The sequence below is a fragment of the Camelina sativa genome, chromosome 11, assembly GCF_030686135.1.
Source record: "Camelina sativa cultivar CO46 ecotype springtype chromosome 11, ASM3068613v1".
Taxonomy (NCBI): domain Eukaryota; kingdom Viridiplantae; phylum Streptophyta; class Magnoliopsida; order Brassicales; family Brassicaceae; genus Camelina; species Camelina sativa.
Window position 1 is genome coordinate 49,781,101 of NC_141890.1, and position 21,605 is coordinate 49,802,705.

The window sequence follows — 21,605 nt, forward strand, 5'->3', positions numbered from 1 at the left end:
TAACCATACCAGATGATAGCGGTTTAAAACATTTCCATCCGTTATTGTTTTACCCAAAAACACAAAATTCGTCACTCAAGTCCCAATTAAGCGAACTAGCGAAGTATCTTAAGTCGATAGTAAGACTAATAAGAGAGTTGCATACAACAAATAAGGGGTTTGTATATAGATAGATAGAAAGTTGAAGACAATGAAGTGTCCATAAAGAATCACTCAGCTTTGATGTTGTTATCATCTACAACAGCATCACTTGGAAGGTCAATCCCCTTCGGAATCTTTCCTGGATAATCAGTCACCGAAGTGTCCGATCCCAACATACTGTGAATACATAAAGAAAAAAATTAGACTATCGTTGGCTACATCTTCAAATCTCATGGCAAGAAAAATGAATGAAGAAACTCCAAACCTTCTATCGACGATGACCATTGAACGTAGCTCACAATTAGCAAAGCTGCAAATCAAAATTCAAATTAATAAACCCCAGATAGATTGAAAATTCCTTGCTTATTATAATTTCCTCATGAAGGGTGTGGAGGATCTTACTGGCCGCAAATTTCTTTCTTGACATCTGGATGGCACTCGCTTTGTAGTGCATTCAATGTGTGAAACAAGAAACCACTGTGTGTCACAATAGCTATCTCTTTTTCTTTCCTTGTCCATAGCCTACAAAGTCCAAAACCAGCCATCATACGCAATTCTGTTCCATCAGTATTTAGGTAGAAAAGAGAAAATACCAGTTCAGGAACTTTTTTCCTCTAGCTGCAAGTTCTTCAATTGTTTCTCTAACATCAGCCTTCCATAACTTGTCTTCATCGCTTTCTATCTGAAGGCAAATTCAAATGTGAGGAGTCATTTGGAAGCACGTATAGGTTGCTTGGCGTAGCTGTACGCTGCTAGTAGTCAATTGGGCAACCAGAAGATTACAAGTAATAATCAATGCCAGGCACATCTAAGACTCTCAATTATACTTGCCAGTGAAAAGTCAACTGCAGGGAAAAGAAACTGATAGTCGCTGGTACTTCTCCTCTGATCACATGGATGCACTCCCTATGTCCACAAAAATGGAATACAACAGTGAAAACTTGACGCAGCTAAGAATGATTATTTATATTCTTTCCTTTCGTGCAGACAAGATCTAAGATTTTGAATAGAACAGCAAAACTTGTGAATGGAAGTAAAAGATACTGCAAAACTTGTTCATGGTCACTTCAAGTGATGAGTAGGAGTTATATTTAAACGCAATTATGTCTGAACTTAGTTTCTCTCTAGGATATATGTATATATTACACTGAAAAGGCATACCAAATGTTCTCTGCAGGACTCCTCTGTAATAATTGGTGGGCAGTTTAAACTCGATATAGCTGCACGGCTGCTGTTTCCTGCATTTGCTACCATTAGAGGTAATACATCACTCATATCTGTGTAGCCCTCTCCACCAAAAACACCAACAGCAGTTTGCAATGTTCTACATACAAAACAGAACATCGTTAACAATTTTAAAATCTTCAAAGGTTAATGTAAATAAAGTTTTCTGCTCAAATATAAAATGTTCATTTTATAAATATAATGAGACCAATGAATTGAAGCACAATCTGTTTTTAAGAACACGCTACTCTGTTAGTCTTCCTAACTAAGTAGATCAGTTAGACGAAGACCTTTGTAATCACAAACATACCTCATAAGTGGAGACGATATGACCAGTTCGATCTTCTTGTGAAGTCCACTGGAATGAACATGCTTACGCAAACCATCTACCTGTCACCCAAGCGAAACTATGTATTAAGTAATTGGAGTTGAAAAGATGAATCTATTTTACATTTTGGATAAAGTAGTGTGCAAGTGCAGCTCTTTTTTTTTACATACCTGTTTCCAGCCAAGTTGGGTCAACTCTGCATCAAAGTACTCCTGAGACATGTAGGCCTTATAGTTCTTTTCCCCATCAACATTGTGAATCCCCTGCGCATGTCTCACCTGAAAAAAAGTAGTCAATGTCATCCCCCCAGAATTCTGACCCAAAAAAAACCTCAAACAAGAACATTACATCATAATGAAACTTCCAAAATGATAGATTTCAACTCAAAAAGATAAAACACTACTCACTAAGTAAATGGTTTTGCAACGGTGCAAAGGGTACAGACCTATACCAGCACCAGTCTCCATTTCTGCAAAACTGATTCAATACAGGAGTAATAAAAAAAACATCAACTAGGATTATGGAAAAGCTTCAGCTAAAATTCTTACAAGTCAATGCTCACTGTTTCTACAATTAAAGTTCCGTCTTTTTTCAGACAAAACTGGAATCAGAGACATAAAATTGTAAAATCTGGACACCAAGATTGGATTGAAAGATAACCAAAAGCCAATGGATGATAAAGTGCAGAAAAATACCAGCTTAATCAAAAAATCGTACAAGATCCAAATCTAAATCTAACGCCAAAACATCACACAGCGTACGCGAGACAATGCAAGCCATTAAGATTACCAAAAATTACCCAAGAAAACAAAAAAAAAAAAGTAAACTTTTCACAGAACTAATCATTCGAATACAAATATAACAGATGCAAATGAATATACACATTTTTTCTACTTACAGGAGGAGATTCGAAAGAAGTAAACCAAAGGAGGCCGTGGAAAGAAAGAAGATGTGAATGATGATGAAGTATGGAGAAGGAGACTCTCGATTAGTTTGATAATTAGTTTTTTTTTTTAATAAATTATATTTTTATCAACTAATCTCTAAATTATCATTGGACCAATGAAAACTAATAAAAATGGTAGAGAGACGTCAATAATAATATTAACCACGTATACGGACCAACCAATCTGGGTCCGCTTCTTAATGGTACAAATACGAACCAAGCCAAAACAAAACTCTTCAGATACCAAACTTTGTGAACCATCCAAATTTTATTTCTTATCCATATCTTTATCCTTTTAATTCTTCAGTTTTAAACTAATTTAACTGATAACCACAAATGAATAAGCTTCTAACTAAACCCAATTTTCACCCTAAACCGATATAAAAATCAAACCCAAAACCGCAAGTGGAATTTAAACCGTATCTATTTTATATCAAACCGAACCGGAACAAATTACCGGTTTAGCCGCGTGTGTCTTCTTCGTCTTTCTCTTTGAGATTTCGTGTGGATCCAGACGAATCTACACGACGATGCCGTCGAAGCTCCGATCTTCACTTCTTCCACGTCTTCTACTCCTTTCTCTCCTCTTACTTCTCTTCTATTCCTTACTCCTTCTCCGCCGTCCGATCGCTTCTTCGAACCTCGTCTCTCCTCCGCCGTGCGATCTTTTCTCCGGCAGATGGGTCTTCAATCCAGATACTCCGAAACCGTTGTACGACGAGACTTGTCCTTTCCACAGAAACGCTTGGAATTGTTTACGGAACAAGCGAGAGAACACGGACGTTATCAATTCATGGAGATGGGTGCCTAATGGTTGCGGGTTGAGTCGAATTGACCCGACCCGGTTTCTAAGGATGATGAGGAACAAGAATGTTGGGTTTGTTGGGGATTCTTTGAATGAGAACTTCTTGGTTTCGTTCTTGTGTATACTTAGAGTGGCTGATCCGAGTGCTGTGAAGTGGAAGAAGAAAAAAGCTTGGCGTGGAGCTTACTTCCCTAAGTTCAATGTCACTGTTGCTTATCACAGATCTGTTCTCCTCTCTAAATATCAGTAAGATATCCTCCTACTTGCAGAGTTTGAAATCTTGTATATTAGCTCTTCAAGGATCAAACTTTTGATTAGTGATGGGACATTATAGGCTTGAACTTGATATGTGGTTTTTTTGCAAAATGTCTTAGAATCTTTATGAGGAACTTCAAATTATTTCTCCAGTTTATTGGCCATCACTGAATTGTGAAGCTCTTAGATCTCAAATCTGTTAGAGTTGAAAGTTGAAAGCATAATGTATGTGTTCTTTTATATGTTGAATTTAGTTCTTCTAAACTGATATGATAAAAGGTGGCAGCCGAAGAAGTCATCTGCTGAAGCTAATCAAGATGGAGTGAAAGGAATATATCGAGTTGACGTTGACGTTCCTGCAAATGAGTGGATCAATGTCACTAGCTTCTATGATGTTCTCATTTTTAACTCTGGCCATTGGTAAAATAACTATCTCCTTACCCTGTTGTTGGTTTTTCTTCATTTTTCTGTGTGCATAATGCTTGCAACTTTGTGGAGGAATTATTCAGAGTAGTTGGATCTTGTTTTTGGGTTTAGGTGGGGTTACGATAAGTTTCCTAAAGAGACACCTCTAGTATTCTATCGAAAGGGAAACCCGATAAATCCTCCTCTTGATATATTGCAAGGATTTGAAGTAGTTCTTCAACATATGGTGTTTTATATCCAAAGAGAAGTACCAGAAAAGACCCTTAAGTTCTGGCGCTTGCAATCACCAAGGCACTTCTATGGTGGTGATTGGAACCAGAATGGAAGTTGTTTACTCGAGAAACCACTCGAAGAAAGCCAGGTGTGCCAACGAGCTTTACTGAGAAAGTCCTTGCTTCTTTCTCTGCTTATATATGCGTTCTGATAAAGAAATGATGTTGATGCTAAGACCTAGACAGCTTGACTTGTGGTTTGATCCCAGGAACAATGGAGTGAACAAAGAAGCTAGAAAGATCAACCAAATCATCAAGAATGAGTTGCAAAACAAAAAGATCAAGTTACTTGACCTGACCCATCTAAGTGAATTCAGAGCAGATGCTCATCCAGCTATCTGGTTAGGGAAGCAAGACGCGGTTGCAATATGGGGACAAGACTGTATGCATTGGTGCCTACCGGGCGTTCCGGACACATGGGTCGATATCTTATCAGAACTAATTCTCACTAACTTAAAAACAGAGTGAAGAAAGACCCTGTCAGAGTCTGAGAACAGAGACTTGCTTAGGCATATTAAAAGCTCAAAACGTCGGAAAGGTTCCACCTTTTTGGTTTTACCTGTAAATGATTCAGAGTTTGATGAAATTTTGTAAGATTTCTTTGTTCTTTTTTCCAAGACACACACCTTCACGAAACACAAAGATTTAACTTGTATTGTGATACATACATGTTAAAGAGTTCTGTTTCTTGCTTGTAATTACTGTTTCCATGAAGTTAATGTCTTCATAATTGGGGTTTTGTTGGTGGTGTTGAAACTAACTGCATAGAAGCTTTAAAGGTTCAACCTTTGGACTTAAAAGAATAAAATTAGTCGATAAAAATATTAAATTTAAGGATTTGGGACACAGAGGGCAGAAGAGAGATAGATAGAGAGAGAGAGAAGGAAGCAAAAGAAGATGTCGCTGAGATTACTTCACCTTCTTCCCCAAAACACCTGCTTTCCTCGGAATCTCGAATATCAACAGCAAAGGTTGACCCGGCCCGTAACCCGAATTCAGTGCGCAAGGAGAGACGATGAAGACGACGAAATCATCAGCAACATGCGGCTAAGGAGGCCCAAGAGGAAGAAGAAGATTATGAGCGATTCGGAGCTGGCTAAAGATTTGGCTAGAGAAATCGGGAAAGCGAACACAGCCTCGGAACAGAGACGAGAAGCGATGAAGAAGAGCGGTGAGATTCTTTGGGGAGAGTTTTGTAAGCATATGGGTTTGAAAGAAGATGAGATGAGGATCAAATGGAGGAAGATTGAAGAAGAAGAAGAGAGATTGAGTCTGGTTAGAGAGTTTGTGGATGAATGGGCTGGAGATTTTCAGCCTTTATCTGTTAGATCTGTTAAAGAAATGGTCGAACTTGAGTGTTTTGGTTCTGACAAAACAATCGATCCTTCTTCTTCTTCTCCTTCTATGTCTTCGTTTTCAGGGTTGTTTCCTGGATTGAAGAGAATCATTGGTTTTGAGTAGAAAGATTCTCCTTAAATGTTCTGTTTTGTAATCTATGTTTTCGTTTGTCTGATCAGTTTCGTTAAGGCATTTCATAGTACATTTGTGCTTGAGCTAAGAATAAGACTGCTGATACTGCAACATGTTGTTAGATTTATGAAACCAAATCTTTGTTATGTGATATACAAAACAGAGAGAATTGGTGATTGGTGATGAATGATTTTGGAAGACAAGAAAGCAGTAAGTGGGATTTTGCAAGCACTCTTGTCTTTGTTTTAGTAGAGAAGAGAAACAAAATACTAGCTACTTTGGGTTGGGTCTAGGCATAAAGATATTTTATTCATACTAGTTGTGTAACATATAACATATCGTATCACATAATAAGATCCTTAAACATCGATCAAACCCTATATTAGCTATAACAAAACTATAGAAAATTTCAACAATTATATAATTCTTGTTGAATCAAGAATCGCCACAATGTTCCTTCCGTGCTGAGACCCACGCAAGAGATCAAGAAAAGGACTCAACTTCAACATCCTAACGAGACCCAAAAACAAATCAACCTTGCCCTTCCGCCGCGTGACGGTCAACGCCTTTTTCACAACATAATTCCCAAACTCATGCCGAGCCAGACTACACAACGTGAATCCCCCACACTCCATAAGATCACTCACGACGAAACACAAAGCTATCATCGATTCAGACTCAAGAACCTGCTCCACGATGTAGCTACCACGTTTCTCAGACGAAAGCGCAACGTAGTGACCGTGTAGCCGAAACGCTACAAGGTTCGTGCATTCCAAGTCATGCAAGTTAAGCACGTGTTGTACCACAAAGTTTCCTGAATCGTCCATGCTTAGCCAGTCAGCGTTATCCGCTATTTCGTAAAGCAATTCATCTCTGAAGAAACCTTTTGTCTCGTTTATCATTTGGTTAAGTGCGATGCACCCGATTACATCGCTGGCTAAGTAAATCACGTCACGGAGGGTACGACTAACCAACTCGAAGCTCCTCGAGACTCTGAAAGCGGTTAACGCAACGAGGTAGCTATATTTCCCAGTCATAATATCAATGAACCTATGCACGATAGCGTTCAATAAGATTTCGTCAGTCTCTCGAAATTTTCCCAAGAGTCTCCTTACGCGTCCTGATCCTTGTCTATCATTGACAATCTCGAAAAAGTAGTCGGATTGTGACGTTAACATTGACACAAACCCACGAAACTCGTTTCCGTTGTTCCTAGAGATCATATCGTTAAACTCCTTGGGACCTTGATCTCCTTCCATGGATGTGAGTAACGTATATTGTAAACGCATGCGAAGCTGTAGAAGATTATAGTTTTGTCTAGACATCGTACGAGATTTTTGTCTGGAATCGTTCGGTATGTTAAATAAGTTATACTAGTGAATTGATTATCATGAGAGATTCTTTGTAGGAAAAGAAAATTATATCGAGATTATCATTAGATTATTTTTAAAAATTAATTTCAAAAACTAAAGAAAATCATTTTTTTTTTTTTAAGAGAGAACGTGGGAGTAATATCCAAGTAACCAAGTTAGCCGTTAATTAATTAATTAATTTTTTTTTGAGGAAAAGATAATAATGAAATCTTCATTGAAAAATTCCAAACTACGCTTTAGATTTAAAACTTATCGTTTACAAGAAAAAAATAAAATTAAATTGAAAAACAAAAGTTACAAAATTTACACAAGAAATAATGGAAAAACAAATAAATTAGAGGAAAAAACAAAACTTAAGAAAACCGACTTGTATTTTTTTTTTTGTTTGTTTGTTTGTTTACTTATTGATTAATTCAAAGAACTATGACAAGAATACCCCTACGCATGGAATATCCAAAATTCGGAATTCACAGACAACCACGGAGGAGGAGCTTATCCCATTTCCCATGGATGTTGACGGAGAAGGTGACCGTGGTAAAAACCCTAGAATCATGGAGAGGGATTCAGATTCGCTCAAGGATCAGATCGCAGAGCCTTCATGGTTTACCCCCAAAAAGTAATTTTTACTCCATTGTATGCATTTTGTTTTCTCAGGTCCAAAAATATCTAACTTTTTCGCAAAAATTGGGCAAATATGTTTGGAAAGAAGCAAGCTTTTATAGTTGATGGTGTGAATGAAAGTACTGTAGTTAGGAAAACATTTCTGTTTTTTCGCTTGAAATCGTCGTCTAATTGGTTTTGGTTCTATTTAAGGAAGTTCTGTAACATTTGATGAAATATAAAGTCATGATCTTTTTCGTTTTCATTTGCGTATACATTAGTCAAGTTCAGTTTTCTGGAGAAAAAATTTGATAATTTCAGCTTAGAATAAAGAATTTGGCTATTATTGATTGGGAATGGAGATGCAGTTTTTGTTGTTGTATAACTCTTAACTATATTGTTAATCTATTGAGGAAATAGAGAGGTTTGGATATGTAATTGTTTACTTATATAATCATTGAGTTACTCTTATTCTTGTGCTTATTATGTGGTTTATCTCTGGCAGGCTTCTCGTTGTGTTTTGTGTTGTCAACTTAATCAATTATATAGATCGAGGAGCTATAGCAAGTAATGGTATCAATGGGAGTCGTGGTACTTGCACCTCAACTGGTACATGTTCATCTGGCACCGGAATTCAGTAAGTTCCCCTTTGTTTGCTTCAATCAAACTTTAATTTAAGCTCGAGGTAGTACGGGAGCTGATTATATATCCATATTGTGTGAAAACATATGATAGTCTGAGGATATTGGTATTGGGTTTTCTTAGTTTTTAGTCATAATGCCCATGGTTGTACTTCACAGGGGGGATTTCAACTTGAGTAATTTTGAAGATGGAGTTCTGTCATCTGCTTTCATGGTTGGGCTTCTTGTAGCCTCTCCTATATTTGCTTCACTAGCAAAGAGGTGTGAACTGGTTTCCCCAAACTTCTGAGTGCAAAGGCACCAATTTTATTGAATTTGCATCTACATTTCATTATCTTTCTGTTATGTGTTCCAGTGTTAATCCGTTTAGACTTATCGGGGTTGGCTTATCGATCTGGACTCTCGCTGTGCTTGGCTGCGGTCTTTCTTTTGATTTTTGGTCCATCACAATCTGTCGCATGTAGGTGTAGTTCTATTAGCTTTTCATCTATTTCTTTCATATTACATTTCCAAAATCATCTACATCTCCATTTTACACCTTATTCAGGTTTGTTGGTGTTGGTGAGGCATCATTTGTCAGTCTCGCTGCCCCATATATCGACGATAATGCTCCACATGATCAGGTAGTTGCTTCTGGAATATATTTTCTCTCTCGATCCATGGTTTAGGGAAGGATGGTAATTAATTTTCTATAGGAAGGAAGCTGATTATTCACAAGGCACTTTTGTTTTTGTTTGAACCAGAAATCAGCGTGGCTTGCTTTATTCTACATGTGCATTCCGGCAGGCTATGCTTTTGGCTATGTATATGGTGGACTGGTGAGTCATTTTTGTTATTTATGTCATGATTTTCTGATTATATGGTTCGGGTTTACACCACCTTCAGTGACCTCTTTCTGTTTCCTTGTAGGTGGGGAATGTCCTTCCTTGGCGTGCAGCATTTTGGGGAGAAGCAATACTTATGCTTCCTTTTGCTGTTTTAGGTTTTGTTATCAAACCCTTGCATTTGAAAGGTGCGTGTTTGAAGTACCCTATGTCCCTGTGGAGTTCGGCTATTTCTAATGTAACTTGTATCTTCAGGTTTCGCTCCAGATGATACTGGGAAAACCCGGACAGATAACTTAAACGTCTTGCCAGTCAGCTATGGGTTTTCATCTGTCCTGAAAGATTTGAAATTGCTTTTGGTTGATAAGGTTTATGTTACAAACATTCTTGGTAACCATTTTTCCTTCTCGTATGTTAAAAGTATGTGTCATTGTATGATTTATCGATTACCTGTAACTGTTTCTTTCTTTTTCGCAGGGTATATTGCTTACAACTTTGTTTTAGGTGCATATTCATATTGGGGGCCAAAGGCTGGTTATAACATATACAAGATGGTAAAATATTACCAGAGCTTTTTTTTGTTTCCATGTGTAGAAGTATATCACTTGATGCCTTTATCCCATTGCAGGAAAACGCTGATCTGATATTTGGAGGGGTCACAGTTATATGCGGAATCGTTGGCACATTATCAGGAGGAGTGATTTTAGATTACATGGATGCTACAATTTCAAATGCTTTCAAGGTAAGATCCTTAACTTGGAAGACAAATTATCCTCACATAGATAGAAATATCACATTCCGAACATAAATTCTACAACTTCTGATCTTGGAAAACTAGTACTTGATCGCCTATTTCTGTATTTTGCAGCTTCTTTCAGTTTCAACATTTATAGGAGCACTATTTTGCTTTTCTGCTTTCTGTTTCAAGAGCTTGTATGCATTTTTAGCTTTTTTTGCTATTGGTGAACTTCTCATCTTTGCCACACAGGTAATCTCGGTTTCCACCATTCATAAACTTGATTCTGTTATGTTATACAAATTCTATTTCTTCTGATTTATTTCATGTTGTATAGGGTCCTGTGAATTTCGTAGTTCTCCATTGTGTCAAGCCAAGTTTGAGACCACTAGCAATGGCGATGTCTACTGTCTCTATCCATATCTTTGGAGATGTACCTTCCTCACCACTCGTCGGAGTTCTTCAGGTTTGGTTTCTTAGTTGTATCCACAAAATCTTGATTCACAAATCCAGTGTCTTAATCAAATTAAGCTTCAGATGAATGCAATTTTTCATCTAGATTAGTTTGAGCCATCACTGTATCCGACTTCTGTATGTTCTCATTTTGCCTCATGCAGGACCATGTGAACAATTGGAGAGTAACTGCTCTTGTTCTTACATTCGTTCTCTTTCCAGCTGCTGCAATTTGGTCCATAGGTACGGTTTTTTAGCCACACCAGGAACTCAAAATTCATAATGTGGTAGTAATGAATAATGATTTGTTGCGTTTGTGACTCTACAGGGATTTTCCTGAATAGTGTGGACAGATATAATGAAGATTCCGAGCCTGATGTCGTGACCAGAGAAGAATCAACCGTTGCACCTCTTCTTGAGGTAGCATGAGAACCCTCAAATGTTACTGTTGAGAATTTTATGGTATATTCTCATATTTTTTTATCAAACTTGTACAAAAGAAATGTGCATGAAACATATATGATTACCTTTATTTGTATACCTTGTTCCTCTCTACAGAAACTTAGTTGTTTAGTTAAGTTTTCAGATTCAGACTGATATGTCTCAGTCACAACTCAGTTCAGGAACATAATTATGATATCTTGATGTTATTTCTCATTCGTACGATCAGCTAAAAAGCATCTCAATTGTTCAAATTTCATCAAAAAAGAAGAAAAAGTTGTCACTCAAGGATTAGAACATTGCTCAGATTATCTAGAAACTGTTTCAGAAAAGTGAAAGTTCTCCAGGAGAAACTGATCTCTTGACAAGTTTAGCCCATGATTCATTCGTCTCGTGGATGATCTTCAAAGCGTAATCCTATAAACACAAAAACCAGAATAAGCTCTTTAGAATCTGTAAACCAAATAGGAAAAGAGTCGATAAGGATATTACTTTGTTTGCTGGTTTGTTTCCAAGGCCAAACTTGTTAGCAGGCTTCCCATCTGGGATCTTGTAGTCTCTAAACCAATCTCTGATAGCTGTAAGAGTACCCTGAAAGGGAGAGCAACATCTCGAGTCAGAAAACAAAAGTTCATTAAGAAATGAATTCTTGATTCTTTGAGATCATACCGGGAAATGCTTCTCGACATCATCAACATCATTCACAAGATGAGCTTTAGGATCATCTAAAGAAATCGCAACGATCTTCCAGTCGAGCTCTCCTTCATCAATCATAGCCAAAGCAGCTAAAGGCTTCACCTTTAGAACCTCACCAGTCTTCCTTTGACTTTCGCCAATCTCAACAACATCAACTACAACAGAACAAATACGAACCAGAACAAGCTAAGCTCAGAGAATGAAACCCATCCAGAAATCCATAAACACAACCTTTAAACCTACCAGGATCATTATCTCCAAAAGCACCTTCAACCTCAGTGTTCGCCAGAGTTGGATCTTCCCATGTTTGTGGAAACAATCCATAGTTCCAGTTTATGTTGTAACTGTGTAAATACAACCAAAAACAAGAAAATCCTTTTACCTACTCAAATCATCACAAGATGATGCAAATGCCAAAAACTGGTTGAACTCTTCTTTATTCTTACGGATAATATCTGAGTTTCCCTTTCTTAGTGTCTTGTTTAATAGGAGTGAAAGATTCATCAGTAGCAACCTCCATTTTAGCTCTGGACTCTTTAGGGATTTCCACTATAAAGTGAAAAATACCATCTCCTAAATGCAATGGTATATCATGCCATGGAGATACCTAACCAAAATGTTCATCAATAACAAATCGATCAACACAGAGAATATGAATCAGAGGAGATACAAAAGTAAAAAACAGAGAGATTAATTATTATTACCTTCTTACCGGAGGCATCTTGAAAGAAAACCCTGTAATCTAGGGATTCAGATTGGCCTTCCTGGATTGTCTGAACCTGAGGATTGTAAATAGCATTACAAGAAAAGGGTCTCTTGTTAGAAGAATTCACCACTAAGGATGATGATCTCTTGTTGTTGTTGAAGCAGAGACCGTTAAAGCCGTAAGGTTTACGTGTTGTTGTCGGAAGAAGAAAAGGTCGATTTGTGAACAAACATGACGTCGTCGTTTGGCCAGCGGATGCTGCTACAGCAGCTGTTGTTAGCATTCTAGTGGCTGCCATTTTCGTGGAGGAATCTACTTTTTTTTGTGTGTGTGTGTGTGATTTGATCTAATTCTTTTTTTTTTTCCTCTAGAAAGTGGGTGGCCTTTCGTTACACTGACTAGCTCCTTTAATTTTTCTTTTCACGTAGAGGACACAAGAATCATAAAGTTTTGTTTTTATGTTTTAAAGAAGGAATATACTAGGAGTACTATCAAGTATGCATATAAACCAAATACCCAACTCGATTCATTACACTGCTTTTTTAGTACATTTTTTAATTCCCGTATCCAAGACTTTTGAATCAGAACAGATACTGAAGTTAATTACCACCCTTCATATCGAGATCAGTTACGGATACAAAGATGCACAAATCCCTATTATACAATACACAGTCTGTACTGGCAAGTAGATACGACCAATGTTGTTAATAAAGGTCAAAATTTGTTGAGGTCTAACGCAATGGTTTCGTGGTGTAGTTGGTTATCACGTCAGTCTAACACACTGAAGGTCTCCGGTTCGAACCCGTGCGAAGCCATCTTTTTTTTTTTTTCTAGGGATTTCCCTTTTTGATAACTTCCTTCACGAAAGCATACAAACTTCTTGAAACTTATTTTCCTTCTAATTTGCGTCTTTGTTTTAAACATCTCTTTCGTAAATTACTTTGACGGCATAATAATTCTTCAGTGGGCGATGCGCTACCGTGATATTTACCATCCAATTTGATTATATATACTCTCAAGAAACATCAATGAAGAGAAGGAGGAGGTCGCAAGTGTTCTTCAAACTTTGCAAGAAAAAGGTAATAATTACAATATTTTTCATACAAGATCCCTGCTAGCTACACACTTAGATGCAAGTTTTGTTGTAGTCTAGCTAGCTAGACCCCTTCCACCAAAGCATACAAGATACTGCTGCAATGGTCCTGCTCCTCTCTTTCAAACAGAGGATTACGCCGCACAACTGGACTTATTTGACATCTGACAGGCCTAGCCCAATAAGCTACTCTCTGCCTTTTTTTATTATTATATAGACAGATCAGTAACCCTAATTTTTGATAAGCTGAGAGAAATTTCGCATTATTGTTGTTCATCTGTCTAAGTCTAGGTCGATGCAAAACAACTAAAACATCCCACCGTAAGATCTCTCAGTCTGTGTAGATGGGAACCACTAGAGATTTCTACCGTAAGATCTCTCACTCTTGCTGGAATTGTTGTTGGTCTACATTTATATATGTATATATTGGGGTTGTACGTAGTAATTTTCGATCTGTCAATTTTTAAAAAATGTAACGGAGGATTTGACTCTTTGTCTCTGTTTTGTTAAACCTCTCGCTAGGGGGAAACACAAATGTCTTCTGGGACGTAGAGGATGTCTCAATCCTTAGTCACCTAGATCCTGAATTGGTTTATGGTAATATCAAGTCCGATCTTGAGGATAAGGGTTTTGCAATTGATCCTTACTTGTCGTCGACCGTAGCGATCGTTGATGATAATGTCTCGGAAACTTTGAAAAATTCATATAGTAGATCTGGAATCCGATTTATTCGCTTACCCGGAGGTGAGAGAATTCATTAAATTAATTATTATTATTATTATTATTATTATTTTTAAATCTCTTTTTGTTTTGGTTTGTGTGTGTCTCTCTAACTAATCTAGATCTCTCCGTTGATGTACTATTAATTATTATTCCAGGAACTAAATATGAGAGAGTTCACAACATGTCAGTTCACACTCTTCTCTGGGCATTGAGAGAGCAAAATATGCGAGCAAATTTGATTATACTCTCAAAAAACTTGGGAAAAGACGAGCAGTTCACAAGTCTTATCGAAGCTATCAAGAAAAAAAGTGATTACAATATTGTCTTCCATGATCCTACCAGCATATTAGATAACAGTGTTGGAACCCCTGACGCCATCGAGCAAATCAAAGACGGAAGATACCGCTGCAGTACTTGTAAGTCTATAATCAAGGAAGGCGAAAGTAGCTCCCGAAACCAATAAGATCAAGAAAGACAAAAGGGGCCAATAAGTTTGTATTCATCTTTTGGTTTTGTTTAACTTGAAAGCCTCCATTGAGAGTTAGTCCGTGTATTAAAATTATGCATGTGGGCGATCATGTTGTTGTTGATCCAAGCTATAAGCTCAGTTGCATAGTTTCACTACTATAAGAGTATTTATATTAATTAAATTGCGTTAGATGAAATATAACTTGTCATCTGTCAGTTCCACGTATCGCAATTCCTAACTCTTCTAAATAAATCTGGTGTCTCTGAAACAGTACATAGCAAAGAGAATGAGATAAAGATAACAAAAAAAAATATAATGGACAGTACCGTTAAAGCTGAAGTACTCAGACTCAAATTGGACCATAACTTTGTTTTGTTTTGGTAGGTTTTTCATTAAAAATGATTAGAGAATCACTTAATTTAATTAAATTAACCTACAGTTCTGATTTCACTAAACGATGAAAATACCCTTTACTTATCTACTAAAATCCGACCGAGTCGGGACGCGGATCCTGTATAACCCGGAAATAGAAGAAATAAAACTCACGGATCTGTTTGTACTCCAAGTTTATAATATTCGGATCCTGTTTTGGATTGGTTCAAGAATAGTTATTTCCGTCACCAAACAGAGGTATAATCCCTATAAATAAAGAAACTGGTATCTGAGTATTTAATGGTTTCAATTATATCAAATATTAACCACTACTATACTTAATCCCTATAATTATTACGAATATTAATAATAATGAGAAATCTTTAATACTTATGGATTGTGATTTTGTTGTTTCCAAAATAGATTAAATACGAAATTGTATATATATGTAAACTTATTTGATTTGCTTTTATATTGTGAGATATTTACGGAAACAACAAATCAACTTAATACAATTAAATAAAAACAAATCATAATTTAGTTTAGATTTTTCATTATTTCCTTAACAAAATTATAGTAATTAATTATAATTAGTATAGATGGAAAGAATAAAAAATGCAGAAATTATATATATGTAAAGTTGTAAACTAATTTACAGAAAATGTGTACTGTATATCCCACATCGACTAAATATTTTGGAATATGGTTCATAACCACTATAAATATATGACTAATATGTTTTGAATACAAATGAGCAGGAAGCTTGATTTATCAGGTATTCAAATTTAACAGTTTAATTTGGTTCTATATTTGAACATATTTAAATTTTTAAATATTAAATATATTATAATATATTTACGTTTTTCAAAAAAATTTAAAACATTATAAATATTTAATTTTGTATAAAATGTTTAAATTATTATAAATATTTGAATTTAGTTGAAAGTTTAAAATATTATAATACGTCCAAACTCCGTTCCACCGCGTCCCAGAACACACCTGTGTCACCTCTGCCCACCACGAAATATCCAAAGTTCAATTACAATCCATTAAATGTTTTTACTATGAGACACAGATCAAAAATAATCTTCTATATAGAACAAACGTACAATTTAGAGTCGAGCAAGATACAGAGAGGGATCTTACTGGCGTGTACACCGTCCCAGAAAGGATTCTTCACGGGAGACATGGTTTCCATGAAGAGACGATGAAGAGACTTCTCGCAACAATAAACCAAGAGAATCCCAGTTATTAAAAAAAAACCCTTTTTAAATTAGGGTTTAGATCAGATAGTATCTTATTGGGCTGGGCCTTGTAGATATCAGTTAGGCCATCTCTTGTTGTTGAATCACAGACCGTTAAAGCCTAAATTGAAGCATAAAAGGTCGCTTTATGATTGTGAACAAACTGAACGAGTAAATTTGTTGACGACGACATCTTGGCGCAATGGTTTAGTGGTGTAGTTGGTTATCACGTCAGTCTAACCCACTGAAGGTCTCCGGTTCGAACCCGGGCGAAGCCTTCCTTTTTTCTGTTTTTTTCAATTAACGTAATTTTACTTTAGTTATCTACACAACGTCGTTAGGTTAATATTAAGAATTAAACCGTTTTCGTGCGTGACGCACCAACCACCAACCACGTAACACAATTGTTTGATCTCGCGCCACATCACTCTCTTCATTCTGATTGGTTAGTACTCTCCACGTCATCATCTCTTTCCTTCCATGAGAAACAAAAACAAACACGCCCAATTTTAAATGACTCTCCAGAACCATCTACGTTCTTCTTCTTAAATCTGCGTACTAACTTCAGACCAATACAAACACAGCAAATCCCAAATTTGGGTTCCTTCTAATTTTGCGCAATCAAAACCCCTCAAATTTCGTTCCTTTCTTTGTGATAATTCTCTCTCGCAAATCGCAATTAGTCTCGTAAATCATATACATCTCCAGGAGGGTTTAGTCTTTTTTAAAGGCGTGGGCTTGATTTCTATTTACTTTGGTCAAATGGGTTACAGAGCATTGGTTTGTGTTGTTGCAGCTCTGTTTCTGATCTTATTCACGATTGTTCCATATTCTACAGCTTTGATTTCGTCTCCTGAGTCTAATCCTCTTTACCCTAAAGCTATCTCGGTAAGAATTTTACCATCTTTTTTTGTTGATTTTTATAGATATTGCTGTAGAAAGTTTCATTACTACTCTGTATTCTTTTTTAAAGATGTCTGATTTTTTTTTTTAATAGGATTTGAAAGAATCAATTGTAAAGGGATTCGGATTTCAATCCGAGGAAGTGAAGATTTCTGGTTTTGATGTAAGGGATGCATTGGTAGGTCATGCTGTTTCATATGAGTTTGATCTTGAAATCGACAACACAGTTTTCCCCTTTAGGCTTCTTGAAGATGTTAACCGATGGGAATACGTTGATCTCCCTATTTTCCAAACCATTGATTCCAGGGATGATGAGAATGGTTTAGTTCCTATGAAGAAGTCTAGTGATGTTGTCTTACCTGTTTTAGCTCCGTTTCAACTTGCTGGTCCTATGGAACTTTGGATCCAAGATGCTAACAATATGCGCCTTTCTTTACCTGTAAGTTAAAAGACTTAGCTTTTTCCATTGGTTTATGTTTTGAACAAATCGGAATTGGTTTTTGTTTATTGATATATATGTCAATGTCATGCAGTATGATGTGGATGCTGGTGTTTTGAAGAAAGTTATATTAGCAGATGGTGCTGTTGTAACGGTGAAAGGAGCTAGATCAGTTAGTTTGCGTCATCCGATTGATTTGCCACTTCCCTTGAATCAAAGCTCCAATGAATTTGCATCTGGAATTTTGTCTTTAGCTGAACAGCTTCGACGTGCTTCAAGTGATCAAGAAACTCCACTTCTTTCTCTCCGCATTGTTGGTCCTACTTCTCTTGCATCAACTTCACAATCTCCTGACAACAAACTCAAACTTAAGCGTCTTGCTCCAGGACTTGTGGAACTATCTTCCATGTCTAAAGGCAGAAGCAGTCTCTCCAAAGTTGACGGAGCCATGACTACTGTTCTTTCCCCAAGAGTGTTTTCAACCATGTGGCCAATTACTTCAATCAATGGCTCCAACGCTAACTTACTCGGATTTGAGAAGCTATTGACCTCTGTTTTGGGTCCTAAAGCTCAGGAAAAAGGTTCCTTTAAGGTGTTGAAAGCGGATGTCGGAGCTCAAACGTATATGAAGATTGGTTTTGGTGTAGAAAAGAAGCTCAAGGAAGCAGATCTTGAAGGTTTAAGGTATCCAGAGTGGAGAACAAAGCCTGAGACAATGAGAATGCATTTTGAGGTTCTTGCTAAAGTTGATGGAGAGAAAGTTATCCCAGAGAACGTAATGCGAGTTGATCCAATACCAATTGAGGATACCATTGCACAAAATGTGATTGCAGGAAATGTAACCATGTCGATACCAATGGAGGATACGTTTCAGCCTCCTCCAAGCCCTTTCACCTTGTAAATCATGTGGACATAATATATATAGTTCATGTATTACGAAAAAAAAAAATTAAAGCTTTTGGTCTTTGTCTTTCTTGTACATTACTACTCACCATATCGCAGAAGAAGTGTATGTTATAAACTTCACTGCCACTTGTAATTATTCCTTTTTGGTAAAACTCAATACATACTGTAATTTGATTTGATCTTTGCCTCTTTGGGATTCACTATGGAGGATTAGGGAAACTTGTTTTGTTCCTCGATTTGGATTGCCGCTTTGATGTACTCCGTTTATCTCAAATGCTCAAGCATCGTCTTCTTCAAGCTAACCGTATGCAATTTCTCAAACTCTTCCCTTCATCTTACTGAAGTATGCTTTGGATTTTGCAGTCAACATAATATACATTAACAGTTTTGTATTCATGAACTTGAGATTATCTCAATCATATAGGCTTTGGTAGTGTGATGTTAGTTTTTATTTAGTGTGGTGTTAAATTATGTTATAGAAATCGAAGATGGTTGAATGAAGTTATTTCAGCGTATCAGGGTTAGGCAATGGAGCATGGTGGCAACTTGAAGAGTCAAATGTTAGAAATTTCAGAGCTGCTCATGAGAAGTCAAACACTGCGTTTGATGAGGAGTTATATGTTTCATGCATGAAAAGGTTTCTGTATGTTCGCTGCTATGATAGTCTTGAACTTTTGTCCTGTCTCAAGGTAGTGTTTTGTGTTTAAAAGTATCAATTGTGTGGTTTGTGTTGGATTCTTGGACTCTGTTAAATAAGTTTGTATCATTATGCCACTGTGTTGCAGACATTGGATTATCGGATCCGACAACAGGAATCATGTGGCAGTCAAGTCGGAGTGCTTATGATTGACAGGTTTGTCTTACAATCTGCTGGTTTCTTATTCGGTTAGATCTACATATGCTATTCGGTTTGATTACTTTTTTATTCGCTACATGCTGAAACAAATCCATCATAAGTTAGAAAATGTATACATGGGTGGCGCTACTATTGATGTCATGTGGCTAGATAACCTAGTTTAATGTTACTTCCGCAGATGCATACTAGGGTTTTATGCACGCTAGTGATGCTGCTATCTAGCAAGCGGCAGGAAGAATTCGGCTAACTATTTTGCAATCTTTTCACCAGCATTGGTGCTTTCCACTGGACTGATCGTCTGTCTTCATTATTGGCATTGGAGACACAGAACAGGTTAGATATCTACATAATGACAGTCCAAAGGAGACTCTGGTTATAGTCTAATCTTTTTGAAGCTGCTTAGTTTAAAGTGTGGAATCTGAAAAATTCATTATTTCATATGGTGTATCAATGTAAAGATACAGCTTCTCTATTACTATTCAAGTTAGGTTGCTTTAATTAGATCCTGTCTTTGGCTTACTTAATTCACTTTGTTCGAGACTTTGAGGAACTTCAAGTTTGATGCTGAATATGTGAGACTTATATTTGTATTTAATGCTATATAGGAAAAGTCTCTCTCTTACGAATGTGGTGGAGACGATAGTGCAAGAGATGAAGAAGCTACTGCAGGTGCATTCACTTGTAGTAATTGCCACTAAGGCTACAATTTACGAAGAGAAGTACCCAACAAATGAGAATAATCGGTTAGTTGGTTTGACCACACGCTTTGTTTACGGCTTCCTTTGTGTTGTTATAGTCGCTTCATCTCTAACTTCCCGCAAATTTCAGGAAGTTCTCCTCAAACGATGATTTGTCAGGGAATGTTGCAAGTAAAGCTCAGCAACCTCCATTTCGTGAATTCATGCCTTCTTCTTGGCAGGTCATTTTTCTGATGTGAACCCTTACAAAGCCTCTTGTTGGAACGCTTTGCATTGTTTACACACAACCATTTTAAGATCGTCCTCACTTACCCTCCTTTGTGTTCATTGCAGGCATTTGTGACACATAAGTTAATCACACGAAAATCAGGTTAGAGACTTAGAGTATATTTGTCTTAGTTTTCACTTTCTCTCAATGCCTTCCATTGTTTAACATTACAACCAAAGATTACTTACTTGTGCAGCTGATCATCAGTCTTTGCAAACAGGACAAAAAAGTTTGTCGGCATATTCACTTGAATGGTTACAACCGCAACTTAGCAGCATAGACCAATTCATAGTAGACGATGTAAGTAAAAACTTATCACAACCATTGCAAGTCTAGAAAAACGATTCTACTCTAAACCATTACTCATAATTTTGTCTTGCTTCATCGTCTCATGCAGTCTGGTATTGTCATTGTCTCGTGACGTAGATTTCTATTCAGGTATTCGTCCAACCTCTCTCTCTCTCTTGGAGACTCACATAATTACTAATACACATGCTTGTAAGTATTTAATGTGTAGTCTGTAGAAACCATAAACCATTGTGAGTTCAAGTTGCCAAATGTAAAGTTATTTATGTATATCTTTTATATCAGAAAGAGGAAAAATAAGGACAGCAAAAGTTGAATCTTTAAAAGTAAAATTTGTCTTTCTATTTTTATCTTTACTTGATTAGGTTATTTTTACGATAAACGGGTAACCTTATCTTAGATAGAAAAAGAAAGAAAATCATACTTACAGACGCACACACACGTTTTGGAATTGAATTGGATTGTAATATCTTTCTAAATATATTTCATGATTTTGACATCAAAGTGTTTGGAATTGCAACTGCACGTGTTAATGTTATACCTCATTGTTAGAAAAAATCATACTTTCCTTTTAACTTTTACCTTCTTACAAACTTGAAAGTGATTCTTAATGGGACATCACTACAGGCCTTAGCACTAAGAGGGAGTCGTGTTACATTTTTCGACATCAAAATTATTATGTAAGCATTTTGCTTGTGGACTCTGTACAGTCATCAGTCTTTGGTGGTTACTTTTCTTTTTTCCAAAAATTATAACTCGTTTTCACCGCATTTATCTTCTTCTTCTTTTTTTTTTTTTTTTTTTTGGAGTAAAACGATAAGTATATCTTTAGCTGATAAGAGAGTCTTCAGTCTTGTCTCATATTATATCTGTTTTATCTCCATCTTTAAGGATAATTAATTAGTATGATAAACTGGATTTAGGAATCATTATTGTTTTATGTAATAATTAGGTTTTACAAGGAGTGGGAGTAGTCAAATATCTCTTGGAT

General features: G+C 36.6%; 8 protein-coding genes, 2 non-coding genes and 1 pseudogene across 18 annotated transcripts; 8 read left to right on the forward strand and 3 right to left on the reverse strand.

Annotated features, from left to right (window-relative positions):
• Positions 1–16: 16 nt before the first annotated feature.
• Positions 17–3,679, reverse strand: LOC104727076 (phosphoglycerate mutase-like protein 1). Of its 6 annotated transcripts, none has more exons than XR_015572357.1 (10): positions 3,097–3,224; positions 2,101–2,170; positions 1,864–1,971; positions 1,676–1,755; positions 1,303–1,465; positions 925–1,047; positions 735–823; positions 544–663; positions 407–451; positions 17–318 (listed from the first exon to the last, which is right to left on the reverse strand). XR_015572357.1 is itself a non-coding variant. In XM_087475054.1 (10 exons), the coding sequence occupies exons 2-10, from the start codon at positions 2,158–2,160 to the stop codon at positions 210–212; spliced, it is 849 nt and encodes a 282-aa protein (XP_087331180.1). In that variant the 5' UTR covers positions 2,161–2,170; positions 3,097–3,679; the 3' UTR covers positions 17–209. The 6 variants fall into 6 exon arrangements, 3 of the variants coding, with proteins under 3 accessions (XP_087331180.1, XP_010444380.1, XP_087331179.1); XR_015572355.1 differs by lacking the exon at positions 3,097–3,224 and adding an exon at positions 2,592–2,816; XR_015572356.1 differs by lacking the exon at positions 3,097–3,224 and adding an exon at positions 2,389–2,574.
• On the forward strand, positions 3,128–5,127 carry LOC104727077 (protein trichome birefringence-like 12). Of its 2 annotated transcripts, none has more exons than XM_010446079.2 (4): positions 3,128–3,690; positions 3,979–4,119; positions 4,237–4,486; positions 4,584–5,127. In XM_010446079.2, the coding sequence occupies exons 1-4, from the start codon at positions 3,170–3,172 to the stop codon at positions 4,863–4,865; spliced, it is 1,194 nt and encodes a 397-aa protein (XP_010444381.1). In that variant the 5' UTR covers positions 3,128–3,169; the 3' UTR covers positions 4,866–5,127. The 2 variants fall into 2 exon arrangements, with proteins under 2 accessions (XP_010444381.1, XP_010444382.1); XM_010446080.3 differs by having other exon boundaries at positions 3,170–3,690; positions 4,607–5,127.
• Positions 5,128–5,294: 167 nt separating this feature from the next.
• LOC104727078 (uncharacterized) lies at positions 5,295–5,978 on the forward strand. Its single transcript, XM_010446081.3, has one exon. It carries the CDS (start codon positions 5,295–5,297, stop codon positions 5,856–5,858), a length of 564 nt encoding a protein of 187 aa, XP_010444383.1. The 3' UTR covers positions 5,859–5,978.
• Positions 5,979–6,283: 305 nt separating this feature from the next.
• On the reverse strand, positions 6,284–7,192 carry LOC104729068 (pumilio homolog 18 pseudogene; annotated as a pseudogene).
• Positions 7,193–7,661: 469 nt separating this feature from the next.
• Positions 7,662–11,151, forward strand: LOC104727080 (putative sphingolipid transporter spinster homolog 2). 2 transcript variants are annotated; one of them, XM_010446084.3, is made up of 14 exons: positions 7,662–7,856; positions 8,346–8,477; positions 8,641–8,742; positions 8,837–8,941; positions 9,029–9,104; positions 9,225–9,299; positions 9,391–9,493; positions 9,561–9,695; positions 9,783–9,859; positions 9,934–10,047; positions 10,174–10,293; positions 10,379–10,507; positions 10,659–10,737; positions 10,823–11,151. In XM_010446084.3, the coding sequence occupies exons 1-14, from the start codon at positions 7,747–7,749 to the stop codon at positions 10,921–10,923; spliced, it is 1,458 nt and encodes a 485-aa protein (XP_010444386.2). In that variant the 5' UTR covers positions 7,662–7,746; the 3' UTR covers positions 10,924–11,151. The 2 variants fall into 2 exon arrangements, 1 of the variants encoding a protein (XP_010444386.2); XR_015572358.1 differs by having other exon boundaries at positions 7,668–7,856; positions 9,561–9,673.
• Positions 11,126–12,818, reverse strand: LOC104727079 (soluble inorganic pyrophosphatase 6, chloroplastic). The gene is made up of 6 exons (XM_010446082.3): positions 12,336–12,818; positions 12,078–12,238; positions 11,875–11,975; positions 11,605–11,786; positions 11,428–11,526; positions 11,126–11,352 (listed from the first exon to the last, which is right to left on the reverse strand). Exons 1-6 carry the CDS (start codon positions 12,633–12,635, stop codon positions 11,260–11,262), a joined length of 936 nt encoding a protein of 311 aa, XP_010444384.1. The 5' UTR covers positions 12,636–12,818; the 3' UTR covers positions 11,126–11,259.
• Positions 12,819–13,078: 260 nt separating this feature from the next.
• TRNAV-AAC (transfer RNA valine (anticodon AAC)) lies at positions 13,079–13,152 on the forward strand. Its single transcript has one exon. It is a non-coding gene; the product is annotated as a tRNA-Val (tRNA).
• Positions 13,153–13,219: 67 nt separating this feature from the next.
• Positions 13,220–14,818, forward strand: LOC104727081 (uncharacterized). The gene is made up of 4 exons (XM_087475055.1): positions 13,220–13,416; positions 13,486–13,799; positions 13,953–14,174; positions 14,309–14,818. Exons 2-4 carry the CDS (start codon positions 13,775–13,777, stop codon positions 14,614–14,616), a joined length of 555 nt encoding a protein of 184 aa, XP_087331181.1. The 5' UTR covers positions 13,220–13,416; positions 13,486–13,774; the 3' UTR covers positions 14,617–14,818.
• A 1,624-nt stretch (positions 14,819–16,442) lies between these two features.
• TRNAV-AAC (transfer RNA valine (anticodon AAC)) lies at positions 16,443–16,516 on the forward strand. Its single transcript has one exon. It is a non-coding gene; the product is annotated as a tRNA-Val (tRNA).
• A 171-nt stretch (positions 16,517–16,687) lies between these two features.
• Positions 16,688–18,665, forward strand: LOC104727082 (protein TUNICAMYCIN INDUCED 1). 2 transcript variants are annotated; one of them, XM_087475056.1, is made up of 4 exons: positions 16,762–17,126; positions 17,236–17,319; positions 17,448–17,580; positions 17,675–18,665. In XM_087475056.1, exons 2-4 carry the CDS (start codon positions 17,312–17,314, stop codon positions 18,479–18,481), a joined length of 948 nt encoding a protein of 315 aa, XP_087331182.1. In that variant the 5' UTR covers positions 16,762–17,126; positions 17,236–17,311; the 3' UTR covers positions 18,482–18,665. The 2 variants fall into 2 exon arrangements, with proteins under 2 accessions (XP_010444389.1, XP_087331182.1); XM_010446087.3 differs by having other exon boundaries at positions 16,688–17,126; positions 17,236–17,580.
• A 13-nt stretch (positions 18,666–18,678) lies between these two features.
• On the forward strand, positions 18,679–20,960 carry LOC104729069 (DNA repair protein XRCC2 homolog). The gene is made up of 9 exons (XM_087475057.1): positions 18,679–18,790; positions 19,006–19,175; positions 19,272–19,339; positions 19,521–19,675; positions 19,948–20,085; positions 20,171–20,261; positions 20,374–20,410; positions 20,505–20,608; positions 20,706–20,960. Exons 5-9 carry the CDS (start codon positions 19,994–19,996, stop codon positions 20,727–20,729), a joined length of 348 nt encoding a protein of 115 aa, XP_087331183.1. The 5' UTR covers positions 18,679–18,790; positions 19,006–19,175; positions 19,272–19,339; positions 19,521–19,675; positions 19,948–19,993; the 3' UTR covers positions 20,730–20,960.
• Positions 20,961–21,605: the final 645 nt, after the last annotated feature.

Bases quoted from the DNA above. Each gene is read 5' to 3' on its own strand.
- LOC104727076 (XM_087475054.1), bottom strand. From the start codon at position 2,160: ATGGAGACTGGTGCTGGTATAGGTCTGTACCCTTTGCACCGTTGCAAA. The intron at 664-734 runs GTATTTTCTCTT...TGGACTTTGTAG, and splicing joins GGAAAAAAGTTCCTGAACTG to GCTATGGACAAGGAAAGAAA. The intron at 319-406 runs GTTTGGAGTTTC...ATGTATTCACAG, and splicing joins ATGGTCATCGTCGATAGAAG to TATGTTGGGATCGGACACTT.
- LOC104727077 (XM_010446079.2), top strand. From the start codon at position 3,170: ATGCCGTCGAAGCTCCGATCTTCACTTCTTCCACGTCTTCTACTCCTT. The intron at 3,691-3,978 runs GTAAGATATCCT...ATATGATAAAAG, and splicing joins GTTCTCCTCTCTAAATATCA to GTGGCAGCCGAAGAAGTCAT. The intron at 4,120-4,236 runs GTAAAATAACTA...TTTTGGGTTTAG, and splicing joins ATTTTTAACTCTGGCCATTG to GTGGGGTTACGATAAGTTTC.
- LOC104727078 (XM_010446081.3), top strand. From the start codon at position 5,295: ATGTCGCTGAGATTACTTCACCTTCTTCCCCAAAACACCTGCTTTCCT.
- LOC104727080 (XM_010446084.3), top strand. From the start codon at position 7,747: ATGGATGTTGACGGAGAAGGTGACCGTGGTAAAAACCCTAGAATCATG. The intron at 7,857-8,345 runs GTAATTTTTACT...TATCTCTGGCAG, and splicing joins TCATGGTTTACCCCCAAAAA to GCTTCTCGTTGTGTTTTGTG. The intron at 8,942-9,028 runs GTAGGTGTAGTT...CACCTTATTCAG, and splicing joins TCCATCACAATCTGTCGCAT to GTTTGTTGGTGTTGGTGAGG.
- LOC104727079 (XM_010446082.3), bottom strand. From the start codon at position 12,635: ATGGCAGCCACTAGAATGCTAACAACAGCTGCTGTAGCAGCATCCGCT. The intron at 12,239-12,335 runs GTAATAATAATT...CATTTTGGTTAG, and splicing joins AAGATGCCTCCGGTAAGAAG to GTATCTCCATGGCATGATAT. The intron at 11,527-11,604 runs GTATGATCTCAA...TCTCCCTTTCAG, and splicing joins ATGTCGAGAAGCATTTCCCG to GGTACTCTTACAGCTATCAG.
- LOC104727081 (XM_087475055.1), top strand. From the start codon at position 13,775: ATGGGAACCACTAGAGATTTCTACC. The intron at 13,800-13,952 runs GTAAGATCTCTC...ACCTCTCGCTAG, and splicing joins AACCACTAGAGATTTCTACC to GGGGAAACACAAATGTCTTC. The intron at 14,175-14,308 runs GTGAGAGAATTC...TTATTATTCCAG, and splicing joins ATTTATTCGCTTACCCGGAG to GAACTAAATATGAGAGAGTT.
- LOC104727082 (XM_010446087.3), top strand. From the start codon at position 17,001: ATGGGTTACAGAGCATTGGTTTGTGTTGTTGCAGCTCTGTTTCTGATC. The intron at 17,127-17,235 runs GTAAGAATTTTA...TTTTTTTAATAG, and splicing joins TTTACCCTAAAGCTATCTCG to GATTTGAAAGAATCAATTGT. The intron at 17,581-17,674 runs GTAAGTTAAAAG...AATGTCATGCAG, and splicing joins ATATGCGCCTTTCTTTACCT to TATGATGTGGATGCTGGTGT.
- LOC104729069 (XM_087475057.1), top strand. From the start codon at position 19,994: ATGAAGAAGCTACTGCAGGTGCATTCACTTGTAGTAATTGCCACTAAG. The intron at 20,086-20,170 runs GTTAGTTGGTTT...CGCAAATTTCAG, and splicing joins CCAACAAATGAGAATAATCG to GAAGTTCTCCTCAAACGATG. The intron at 20,609-20,705 runs GTAAGTAAAAAC...CGTCTCATGCAG, and splicing joins ACCAATTCATAGTAGACGAT to TCTGGTATTGTCATTGTCTC.